The 13,461-nt window shown below is 40.6% G+C and overlaps 1 protein-coding gene across 1 annotated transcript in view; it reads left to right on the forward strand.

Moving 5' to 3' along the window:
- The window catches only part of TRHDE (thyrotropin releasing hormone degrading enzyme), a 1,510,236-nt gene that overhangs the window by 1,083,606 nt on the left and 413,169 nt on the right, over nt 1-13,461 (forward strand). Inside the window, exon 9 of the mRNA XM_077265293.1 lies at nt 304-491. Within this exon, the coding sequence (XP_077121408.1) occupies nt 304-491 (188 nt within the window). The remainder of the gene's footprint in view (nt 1-303; nt 492-13,461) is intronic.

Raw genomic sequence — 13,461 nt, forward strand, 5'->3', positions numbered from 1 at the left:
TGATGATTTGGTCTACACTTTGCTGTTTTATCATTATAGGTGATCATTACATACCGCATCACTGAAAAATATTGCAATGCAAACAGTTGTAACTGGACTCTTACAGCAAAACCTTTAAACATGTCGAGATAGGTTTTAAATTACTTTTTCTGCATCAGGTTATCTTGCTGCAGCATCTTTTGATAGTGAACATTACAAATTGATGGATAGTCTGTAAATTAAAACAAAAACCAAAAACAAATGAAAGTTTCTAAATACTTATAGACTTTGCTGTTATTCTTGAAAATTTATTTTATCTTTAAGGTGCTGAAAAATGAAGGTAAATCTGTAAATATTCAAGAAGTGATGGATCAGTGGACTCTACAAATGGGATATCCTGTCATAACAATAATAAGAAATGACACTGTGGATGATGGCATGACAGTTACTCAGGAACACTTCTTATATAACGTAGATGCAAATATCCGTGATCTAGAGCAAAGGAATAATAGGTACAGTTACTTTAATATTTCTGACATTTTTTTTATTACTGATTGTTTATAAAACATTCATTGCCAAATACATCAACGTGCATTGCATTTTCCCTATATATTTCTATTTTATAGTATGATATTTATTCTGGTTTTACTTTAACCCCTTAGTGACAGAGCCAATTTGGTACTTAATGATGAAGCCAATTTTTACAATTCTGACCATTGTCCCTTTATGAGGTTATAGCTCTGGAATGCTTCAACGGATCCCACTGATTCTGAGATTGTTTTTATTCGGGACATATTGTACTTCATGTTGGTGGTAAAATTTCTTTGATAAGACTTGAGTTTATGAAAAAACAGATATTTGGCAAAAATTTTGAACATTTTGCAATTTTCAAATTTTTTATCTTTGTGCCCTTAAATCAGTCATATCGCAAATCAAATTCTAACTGCAACTCTAACATAGCCCTATTCCCAACCTTAACCTCAACATATGCCTAACCCTAATCCCAACCCTAATCCTAAACCCCACACCACAACCCTAAACCCAACATAACAATAACCCAAACACAACTCTAACCCAAACCCTAACCCTAGTCTAACCCTAGACCCTACCCTAACCCTAGCCCAACCCTAAACCTAGCTCTAACCCCAACTCTAACCCTAGCCCCAACCCTACCCTAGCCCAATCCTAACCCGAGCTCTAAAGCTAGCCCCAACCCTAACCCCAGCTCTGACCCCAACCCTATCCCTAGCTCTAATCCCAACTTTAGCCACAACCCTAACCCTAATGGAAAATGGAAATATATACATTATTTTATTTTAATATTTTTACCTAATTAAGGGGGTGATGAATAGGAGTTTGATTTACTATTTTTATTTTGATTACTGCTGATAGGGTCTATCACTGTGATCAAAATGAACCATTAGGAGAGATCTATTGATGTCGGGTGCCAGCCAGCAGATTTCAGCCGGTGCACTGTGTTAGGTGTCGAGTTCCTGCCTCTGCACAGGGGGAATCTCGAACCATCTCTGCTGTGGTCCCCCATTCTTCTCCACCCAAAGTGGAGTCTGCTCAGTGGAGACATCGGTCCCAGCGTCTAGCTCAGGCTGATACTGGACGACTGGTTTACTACTGCCCTTCAAGGCTCTGTCCTTGTAGCCAGCAATGTTCAGCAGTGAGCGGTCTTTCTGGGACTAAGTCCTGCTTTTCCCTTACTGAGCATGTCCACGGGACGACCTCCCATTGGAGGTCGGGGGTCACATGCTCAGGTCCTGTTGCGGCTCCTATTGGTCTATCTGGAAGGTCTGTAGCACTGCCACTATAAAAGGTTTGCATGGTCACTCGGCCATGCGCTAGTGTACTCTTAAAATCATGTGTGTTGATGAGTGAAAGTCATTCCTTAATCATTCCCTTCCTTGTGTATGACTGCTCGTGTAAGGTGGATGTCTGCCATCTAGCTCCCGGCTGAGCCATCAGCAATAAACACATGAAACAGCTTCTAATTGCTGTGACCACCAGTGCGGCACCGTGCGCTGTGGGAGCGCTTTCCTATCCCAAGTCTGGGTGGTTAGTGGCATCCGCCAGTGCGGCACTGCATGCACTCTTGTGCATTTAAGTTATTTTTGCAGTTGCTCTGACACCCCAGTTGTGGTGTCGAGCGCAAGAGGTCTAGACAAACTCTAATCCTGTGTCTTGGGATTGAGTTCTGAGACACCTTGCTTGCGCTCTTGGTGCGGTACAGTGGCCCTGTGATGCAACAGGGTTCGCTTCCTTCACACAGGGTGAAGTTAACCCATGTGTGTATCCACATTGTACCATCATATAGTCCGTCATTACTTAGCAGCAGGTTCCATTTCTGCACGGTCGACCCCGGGCTGCGAACGCACGTTACCCTATCTTTCTAATTATTTGGTGCGTTCCGCTAGCCCTAACACACTGTGCATGCGCCTGCCATTTTCTTCCAGGAAAAAAATGCCGAGGGTCGGGGGACAGAACCAGGGGGCTCAGGGGACCCCATTTCTCTCTTCTCTGATGTGCTAGATCATATCAGAGGAGAGAGAAATAAATAGGAAATCAGAATTTGTTTGCGTTTGCTGTTATCCTGTGAATAATGGTGATTGCAACATTGCGGTTGGTAAAAACCAACCCAAATCAAGTTCTCTGGGGTCTCAGCTACCCCCGGTAGCCAGGACCCAGAAGATTTTCCAATGCTGGGGGGCGCTATAAACTTATTTCTCAGTGCCGGTAAAAAGTGGCGCTAAGGCATAAGAACCCTTAACTGCCGCCAATAAAAGGCATATCGGCGGTCGTTAACAGTTTAAAATTTTATTTATGATGTTTGATTTTATTTAATTTGCTTCCTTTTAGGTTATGCAATTTTTCTAACAGATGAGTGTCACAAGTTTTGCAGTTAACTTTTTGAAGTTAGAAATCTATTGTCTAAATATAAAAAACCAATAAAATATGAAAAAGACGCTTTTTTTTTTTGCCTTCCTCTGGATCAACATGTTAGGGCATGTTAGGTTAGGCTATGGGTTGAACTAGATGGACTTAAAGTCTTCCTTCAACCTTAATAACTATAAACAACATTTGATGTACCTGTATGTCAGTGTGGGAAACGTCTTTCCAGTGTATGACACACAGGTACATTATTGTGATCATGGGGGCACAGGAGATGTGATTGTATCTGAAAACTCGATTTAGCTGATTTCCAAGCTCCTGTACTAACAGCCAGAGTTAGTGCCAACCCTTCCCTGACTGATCACCCCTCTAAATGTAGTGGTCAATATAAATGGTGGGAGGAGGCGCGCACTCTCTTACCCCATCTGCCCTGCCCAACTGAGGCGCAATCATAGGGTACCAATTGTTATGACCTCTGTGCTGACAAGTTGCAGTGGCCTGTTAGGTCCTGCTATAAGCAAGATCTAATAGGCCTGTTATCAAGGTAAGACTGTTAGTTCTAAAACATTGCAACACATGTGTATTGCAGGTTACTAGACCAGTGATCATACTGTTGAATATTCATGTCTCATAGAGGGACTAATTAATAAAGTAAAAAATAAAAAAATGCAATCAACAATTCCTACCCTACCATGTGCCCAAAAGCTGTTTCCAACCAAATGAAGGATTTTGTTGGGTTCAGGAGGCAATGTGTAGTGAAACTTTTGGTCCATTTTCTGTTAATACCCCTTATAAAAAACTGTTGAGTATTCATGTCTCATAGAAGGACTAATTAATAAATTAAAAAATAAAATAAAAAAACTGTAAAAATGTAAATAACACGCTCATTCATAACCTGCCATTTGACCTAAAGCAGGTTTCAACCAAATGTTAGGCTTTGTCATGTTCAGGCGGAATTGTGTAGTGACATTTTTGGTCCATTTTCTTTTATTACCCCTTGTGAAAATGAATAATGTCTAGCTAAATCATCAATTTATTAACCCCCATAATTTGTTATTGCTTTGATCCATAATTATAAAATTCTATGCATTTCTGAAGGGTAACTGCAATCTTAACACTACCAGAGCTTTGTAAATGTGACAAGGCGTCCATAATCTATTACAGACAGAATTACATTCCAAAAATTCAAAAACGCTTTTTCCCTTCCTATCCCTGCCATATACTCAAACAGTAGTTTCAAACCACATATGGATTATCAACATATTTAAAGAAATTGCAAAACAAATTGTGTAGTCCATTTTCTCCTGTCACTTATGTGAAAATAAAGAATTGATGAAAAAATTAAGTTTCATGGAAAAAAAATGAACATTTACATTTTTTCCATTCCAGTTTGTAATAATTCTTGTACAGCACATGAAGAGTTAACAAACTACCTTAATATGGTGATGAATACTTTGAAGAGTGCAGTTTTTAGAATAGGTCTTACTTTCGATTATGTATGGTTCAGCCATTATTATAATAAAGAAGGCCAACATATTCCTCAGCAGTGTATAATTAGAGGTTTAGAATACAAAAAATGAATGCAAACAGGGTTGTGTCTAGGTTTTACACCTCCATTCCATGAAGCAAATATGGAATTTACTCACTTAGTCATTTTGCAGTGAGCTGCTCTCTTTAATTCTCTCAATGTTCTGTGAAAAATTGAGAGAAGCAGAAAGAAAAGCTAGTTGTCATGTGACCGCAAGTGTGAAAATTGCTTATGAGTGAAGCGGCAATGTAATGACTAGTGGAACCTGCAAGCACCTGCGGATGCTTATGTCAGCACAAGTATGTGATTTGTATACTTCTGGCCACATTCCGACTAGACGCCTCCCTCAATTCATTTTCATTTAATGATTCCACTCACATCTACAGTACTTGGCATGTTATCACATGTATGCAAATCACCAGCATCAGGAATCTTGACAGAGTACAGTGCTCACTGTGAGAATTCAGAAGTCTGCAGTGACATAGAATGACTGCAGACTCATGGCAAACATGGTTATCCCCTTTAGTGCTCCTAACATAAATAAAAATATGATAATTAATCAGCATTGCAAAAAAACATTCCCATCTAGGTACCTTATATATGATACTATCTCTGACTGGAGTTGTTCTTTTTCTTTTCATCTTGTCCAGATGCCATGATGACTTTTCTCATCCACAACTCATCTTTGCAACCTCCATCTTCTCATGTCTTGTGCAGCACATGATGTCCTTAAAAATAGCAGAGTCATTATAATGCTCCTGAATAAAAATATCTGCCCTACACTGAGTACCTGAATAAATAATTGCCCCGGCACAGGATATGACTCCAAACTCTCCTTCTTATGGTACATGCCCTCCACACTGCCCTCCCCTTTCTATACTGCACCCCTTCTTGAAATTGTACTCTACTACGATGTTCACCCCAAGGGCCCAGTCTTTATACTGTGCACCCTCATCACACTCCCCCTTGATTGCTTAATGTCCCCTCCTGGGTGTGCCCTTACACTGTTCACCCATGTTGCCCCTCCACACTACTCAATCTCTATTTTGTGCCCACTCATACTTTTCTCCCCACATACTGTGTCCTCACACATTTCCCCCTCCCTCCTCATACTTTGTCCTCTCACATACCTCTGATAACCATACTGTCTCCTCACATATTTATCCCTAACTCTCCATACTGCCTCCTCAAAAATCACTCCAACTTGTCACACTGTGTCTGCACACAGCCATCACTCTCACTTTTCATACTGTGTCCACATACAGTTTTTACCTCACTAAAGTGTCCCACCCATCCCCCATTCCCCTGTGTCTACACCCAACCTCCCACTCGCTCCCCATACTGTGTACATATATATTCTCAACTTCACTCCCAATACTGCATTTGCACCAATACCATCATCCTCACTTCTCATACTGTGTCTGCATATATTCCTTCCCTTCAATCTCAGTACTGCATTTGCACCAAACCCCCACTCACCATATAGTGTCTGCACCCATTCCCTCATACATTCCTCCATCGCTCCTCATAATGTGTCTGCACCCCTCACTCATCATGCTATGTCCACACCCACTCTCCCATTCATCGTAATATGTCTGCACCCACCTTCACACTCATCATACTGTGTCTGTACCCATATCCCACTTACCATACTGTGACTGCACCCATCTCTCCCACTCACCATGCTGTTTCCACACTCATCCCCATAAGGTTTCCTCCTACATGCCCCCATCTCCCCCTTTGCTCATACTGTGTCTTCAAAATTCTTCCACTCCTCATATTATTTATGCTCATGTCCCTTCCTTCCTCACCAAATTTATATCTTCAAATCGTCCCCATTAAGCTAAATCTTCCCCATCTTCTACATTAAATCTCCATCTACACATTCTCTCCCACACACTAAATTTTCCCCACACTAAATCCCCCACAAAAACTAAATCCCATACACTCTAAATCCCCACCATACTAAATGTCCCAACACACACTAAATCCCCCCACCACAATAAATCCCCCCAAAACTAAGTCTCCCAAACACACAAACTCTCTTCCCCATTACACTGAATCTTTGGTGTCTTCAGCTCCACTGATCTAGACCAGTTGCCATCAATGTTCTACATACCTTTCCGTGCCAGTGAGTGACGTCAGCAGTGTTATCACATGACCTGATCAAAGGTGCTATAATAGGATGCAAAACTTCAGCATTTGAAAAGTTATGTTGCAAAAAATAGTTTATTTAACAAAAAAAGTAAAGTGACCCAATGAATTCCAGATAACCAAGTCAACGTTTCGGCCTAAAATCCGGTCTTTATCAAGATATATCTGTATTAGGACACAAATGGAAACAAAAAAGAAAAAGTATAAATAATGACATTTATGACACATAGTCTTAGTGTACTTTTAAAAATTGGTATACAAATGAGTCTAAAGGATATAAAGGGTAGCCCCTTAGGTAGGGTGCAGTCTTAGCAAAAATCTATAAATTGTGCCATGACATATGGTAGCATAGATCCTAGGGGGTAGACAAAGAGAAGATGCTGATTAACACATTCATTATCATATAAAGAAGAAGAAACAAGTGACTTCTATTGCGTAAGTATGTGTATAAATGAAAGAAAAAGGAAAATAAGAGGAGATGGAAGTAAGGAGAAAAAAATATTAAAACAATATTAAAACAATGAGAATCAAATGAATAAAAGAAAAATGTGTGGAAAAAAAGAAAAATTAATGTAAAAACAAAAGATGAAAAAAATGAAATGAACCAAAAGAATGAAAAAAGAGGAGAAAAATGAAGAAAAAAGAAAATTAAATGAAAAATGAGAAAAATGAAAAAAGAGAGTAAAGAATAAAAAGATAATGAAAAAATAATGAAAAAATTGAAAATAATAAATGAAACATCATTTTAAAAAATTGTTAAAATGAAATGAAAAAATGAATGGGGAAAGTAAACGGAAAAGTAAATGAAAAAAGGAAAATAATGAAGAAAGGAAAATAATATACACACTGTATTATCTGTTTTGGATCATGTCTCACAAGTTTGTAACATAAAAATGCCAAATAGTAATCCAAGGATAAAGGAACAGACCAAGTACTAGTATAGAGGAGAGAATTTAACATAGCGTTAACAATCTATATGTAGAGAAGTATTGAGGATAGAAAGTAAAGGGTTGAGAAACAGAGTTTACCTGGTATGGCAGGATAATGGCATGTGGCAAACAGGGTACTGGTGCTGTTGCAAGCAGTCTGGTGTTGGGCACCTATATATATGATATATATATATATATATATATGCTCAGGAGTGAGGCACTTGCAGGTCCAGCATTGTACTTTGTGAGCAGGTGCCATTGCACTGGATGAGGGGAAGGAGTGTTGTCAGGTGGGTGTCTTGTGCGCACGTGCCGTCCTAGACAAACAGTGGACGAAGTGCGCAGGCGCAAGTGGTGGAAATGGCCGCTATTAGAGTGTAGGTTCTATGGGAAAGGGGAGTTGATAAATACGAAGAAATTAGCTTAAAATAAAACAAAAGTGAAAGTAAAATGATAATAAAGGAAAAATAGGAAGTGACATAGCTGTAAACAATGGGAAATGAGAACAAATGGGTAGTTTAAACAATGTAATGAATTTTATAGGGAAAATGGAGATATATGCAAGGACCATGGATGAAGAAAAGAAGGGAAAAATGAAATGGTTATGAAATAAGGAAGGGATTTGGTATGTTGGAAGGATAGAGGGGAAGGGGAAGGAGTGGTGGGCAGTATACCTGTCAGTGTCTAAATTGGAATCTAGAGAAAATAAAAAAATAACAGGTAGTTAAAAGTGTGTTGATATCACCAAGTCATAAGACATCAAACCAAAAGGAGACATTCCTATGGGTTAAAGCAGAGTAATTGTCATATACAAGAAAAATGGGGTTAAACAAATGACAAAACTATCAGAGATGATCTGCAAAGAGGAGTGGATAAAAATTCCTCCTGACGTGCGCAAACCTCATCATCAACTACAAAAAACCTCTGACTGCTGTGCTTGCGAACAAGGGTTTTGCCACCAAGTATTAACCCCTTTACCCCCAAGGGTGATTTACACGTTAATGACCAGGCCAATTTTTACAATTCTGACCACTGTCCTTTTATGAGGTTATAACTCTGGAATGCTTCAACAGATCCCAATGATTCTGACACTGTTTTCTCGTGACATATTGTACTTCATGACAATAGTAAATTTTTGTTGATATTACCTGCGTTTGTGAAAAAAGCGGAAATTTGGCGAAAATTTTAAAAAATTTCGCAATTTTCCAACTTTGAATTGTTATGCAATTAAATCACAGAGATATGTCACACAAAATACTTAATAAGTAACATTTCCCACATGTCTACTTTACATCAGCACAATTTTGGAACCAAAATTTTTTTTGTTAGGGAGTTATAAGGGTTAAAATTTGACCAGCAATTTCTCATTTTTACAACACCATTTTTTTTAGGGACCACATCTCATCTGAAGTCATTTTGAGGGGTCTATATGATAGAAAATAACCAAGTGTGACACCATTCTAAAAACTGCACCCCTGAAGGTGCTCAAAACCACATTCAAGAAGTTTATTAACCCTTCAGATGTTTCACAGGAATTTTTGGAATGTTTAAATAAAAATGAACATTTAACTTTTTTTCACAAAAAATTTACATCAGCTCCAATTTGTTTTATTTTACCAAGGGTAACAGGAGAACTTGGACCCCAAATGTTGTTTTACAATTTGTCCTGAGTACGCCGATACCCCATATGTGGGGGTAAACCACTGTTTGGGCGCATGGCAGAGCTCGGAAGCGAAGGAGCGCCATTTGACTTTTCAATACAAAATTGACTGGAATTGAGATGGGATGCTATGATGCGTTTGGAGAGCCCCTGATGTGCCTAAACATTGAAACCCCCCACAAGTGACACCATTTTGGAAAGTTGACCCCCTAAGGAACTTATCTAGATGTGTGGTGAGCACTTTGACCCATTAAGTGATTCACAGAAGTTTATAATGCCGAGCTGTAAAAATAAAAAATCATATTTTTTCACAAAAATTATATTTTTGCCCCCAATTTTATATTTTCCCAAGGGTAAGAGAAGAAATTGTACTGCAAATGTTGTTGTACAATTTGTCCTGAGTACACTGATACCCAATATGTGGGGGTAAACCACTGTTTGGGCGCATGGGAGAGCTTGGAAGGGAAGGAGCGCCATTTGACTTTTCAATGCAAAATTGACAGGAATTGAGATGGGACGCCATGTTGCGTTTGGAAAGCCACTGATGTGCCTAAACATTGAAACCCTGTTGTGATTCGGTTATTTGGCTCCCCCAGTGGTCGCTTGTGGTACTGGTGTCTTGTGAGCTTTTCACCTGTTTCTATCAGGATGTGGGAGTTTCCTATTTAGCCTTGTTCCTCAGTCATTCCAATGCCGGCCATCAATGTAACCAGAGTCTTTCTGTTGCATGTACCTGCTCCCAGTCTGCTGACCAGCTAAGTTGGACATTTCTGTCCTTAGTCTATTTTTGTATGTTTTGTCCAGTTTGCAGTTATGTGATTCTCTGCAGCTGGAAGCTCTTGTGGGCTGAAATTGCCACTCCGGTGCCATGAGTTGGCACATGAGTTTAAGGTAATTTCAGGATGGTTTTTGATAGGGTTTTGTAGCTGACTGCGAAGTCCACTATTGTATCCTTCTGCTATCTAGTTAGTGGGCCTCGCTTTGCTAAATCTGTTTTCATACTACGTTTGTCTTTTCACCTTAACTCACCGTTATTATATGTGGGGGGCTACTATCTCCTGTGGGGAATTTTCATCTGGAGGCAAGCCAGGACTGTGTTTCATCTATTAGGGGTAGTTAGTCCTCCGGCTGGTGCGAGACGTCTAGCGAAAACGTAGGCACGTTCCCTGGCTACTATTAGTTGTGTGTGTATAGGTTTAGCATCGCGGTCAGCTCTAGTTTCCATCACCCGAGAGCTTGTCCGTTTTTCTATGTTTCTGATGTTCCCCTGCCATTGGGAACCATAACAGTATGGCCGGCCCACATGTTTAATCTATGGGCTGAAGCAGGAGAGAAAAAGGAACTGTGTGGAATTTTTTTTTTTTTTTCCTCTGAAGTTGCACTCCAGCTCTAATTGCAGTCTCCTGCTTTCCTCTCCTCTTAACCCCTGAATGGCTCAGATTTTATCTGTTGAAATATGGATCTCCAGAGTCTGGCTACAAATTTGAATAATCTTGCTGCTAAAGTTCAGAATATACAAGATTTTGTTATACATGCTCCTCGGTCTGAACCTAAAATTCCTTTACCAGAGTTTTTCTCCGGAGATCGATCTTGTTTTCTGAATTTTAAATACAATTGTAAATTGTTTCTTTCTCTGAGATCTCACTCTGCTGGAGATCCTGCACAGCAGGTTAAAATAGTGATTTCATTATTGCGGGGTGACCCTCAAAATTGGGCATTTTCATTGGCGCCAGGGGATCCTGCGTTGCTCAATGTGGATGCGTTTTTTCTGGCCTTAGGGTTGCTTTATGAGGAACCTAATTTAGAGATACAGGCTGAAAAGGCCTTGATATCCCTCTCTCAGGGGCAAGATGAAGCCGAAATATATTGCCAAAAATTTTGAAAATGGTCTGTGCTTACTCAGTGGAATGAGTGCGCTCTGGCGGCAAATTTCAGAGAAGGTCACTCTGATGCCGTAAAAGACGTCATGGTGGGGTTTCCTACGCCTACGGGTCTGAATGAGTCCATGACAATGGCTATTCAGATTGATCGGCGTTTACGGGAACGCAAACCTGTGCACCATTTGGCGGTGTCTTCTGAGAGGGTACCAGAGAGTATGCAATGTGATAGTTTTCTGTCCAGAAGCGAACGACAGAATTATAGGCGCAAAAATAAGTTGTGCTTCTATTGTGGGAATTCAACTCATGTTATATCAGCATGCTCAAAACGAACAAACAAAGTTGCTAAATCCTCTGCTATTGGCACTTTGCAGTCCAAGTTTATTTTGTCTGTGACTTTAATTTGTTCGTTATCTTCTATTGTCGCGGATGCTTATGTGGATTCTGGTGCCGCTTTGAGTCTTATGGATTGGTCCTTTGCCAGGCGCTGTGGGTTTGATCTAGAGCCTCTGGAAGTCCCTATACCTTTAAAGGGTATTGATTCTACACCATTGGCTAGTAATAAACCACAATACTGGACACAAGTGACTATGCGTATGACTCCAGACCATCAGGAGGTGATTCGCTTCCTTGTGTTGTTTAATCTACATGATGTATTAGTGCTGGGATTGCCATGGTTGCAAACCCATAACCCAGTCCTTGACTGGAAAACAATGTCTGTACTAAGCTGGGGATGTCAGGGAAATCATGGGGGCGCACCTTTGGTTTCCATTGCTTCATCTATTCCCTCTGAGATCCCGGCTTTTTTGTCTGATTATTGTGATGTTTTTGAGGAGTCTACTCTTAATTCTCTTCCCCCTCACAGAGATTGTGATTGCGCCATAGATTTGATTCCTGGCAGTAAATTTCCTAAGGGTCGTTTATTCAATCTGTCTGTACCTGAACATGCTGCTATGCGAGAGTATATTAGGGAGTCCTTGGAAAAAGGACATATTCGTCCTTCTTCGTCTCCTTTAGGAGCAGGGTTCTTTTTTGTAGCCAAAAGAGATGGTTCTTTGAGACCTTGTATTGATTATAGACTCTTAAATAAGATCACAGTCAAATATCAGTATCCTTTGCCATTGCTGACAGATTTATTTGCTCGCATTAAGGGAGCTAAGTGGTTCTCTAAGATTGATCTTCGCGGTGCGTATAATTTGGTGCGAATTAAGCAGGGGGATGAGTGGAAAACCGCATTTAATACGCCCGAGGGCCATTTTGAGTATTTGGTAATGCCTTTTGGTTTGTCAAATGCCCCTTCGGTCTTTCAGTCTTTTATGCACAATATTTTCCGTGAATATCTGGATAAATTCATGGTTGTGTATCTGGATGATGTTTTGATTTTTTCGGATGACTGGGAGTCTCATGTTCAACAGGTTAGGAAGGTTTTTCAGGTTTTGCGGACCAATTCTCTGTTTGTAAAGGGTGCAAAGTGTGTTTTTGGGGTTCAGAAGATTTCTTTTCTGGGGTACATTTTTTCCCCTTCTTCTATTGAGATGGATCCTGTTAAGGTTCGGGCAATTTGTGACTGGACGCAGCCGACTTCTCTTAAGAGCCTTCAGAAATTTTTGGGCTTTGCTAATTTTTATCATCGATTCATAACTGGTTTTTCTAGCGTGGTCAAGCCTTTGACTGATTTGACTAAAAAAGGTGCTGATGTTGCCGATTGGTCTCCTGCTGCTCTGGAGGCCTTTCGAGAGCTTAAGCGCCGCTTTTCTTCTGCCCCTGTGTTGCGCCAGCCTGATGTTTCACTTCCTTTTCAGGTGGAAGTTGATGCTTCCGAGATTGGAGCGGGGGCGGTTTTGTCACAGAAAAGTTCAGATGGTTCAGTGATGAGACCTTGTGCGTTCTTTTCTCGAAAATTTTCGCCCGCCGAGCGAAACTATGATGTTGGTAATCGGGAGCTTTTGGCGATGAAATGGGCATTCGAGGAGTGGCGTCATTGGCTTGAGGGTGCTAGACATTGGGTGGTGGTCTTGACTGATCACAAGAATTTGATTTATCTTGAGTCGGCCAGACGTCTGAATCCTAGACAGGCGCGCTGGTCGTTGTTTTTCTCTCGGTTTAATTTTGTGGTCTCGTATCTGCCAGGTTCTAAAAATGTGAAGGCTGATGCCCTTTCTAGGAGTTTTGAACCTGATTTCCCTGGTGATTCCAAACCTACGGGTATCCTTAAGGATGGGGTGATATTGTCTGCTGTCTCCCCTGACCTGCGACGTGCTTCACAAGAGTTTCAGGCGGATCGGCCTGATCGTTGTCCGCCTGGTAGATTGTTTGTGCCGGATGAGTGGACCAGTAGAGTCATCTCGGAGGTTCATTCTTCTGCGTTGGCAGGTCATCCGGGAATTTTTGGTACCAGGGATTTGGTGGCTAGGTCCTTCTGGTGGCCTTCCCTGT

Source organism: Ranitomeya variabilis, chromosome 5 (assembly GCF_051348905.1).
Source record: "Ranitomeya variabilis isolate aRanVar5 chromosome 5, aRanVar5.hap1, whole genome shotgun sequence".
In the NCBI taxonomy this organism is placed as follows: Eukaryota; Metazoa; Chordata; class Amphibia; order Anura; family Dendrobatidae; genus Ranitomeya; species Ranitomeya variabilis.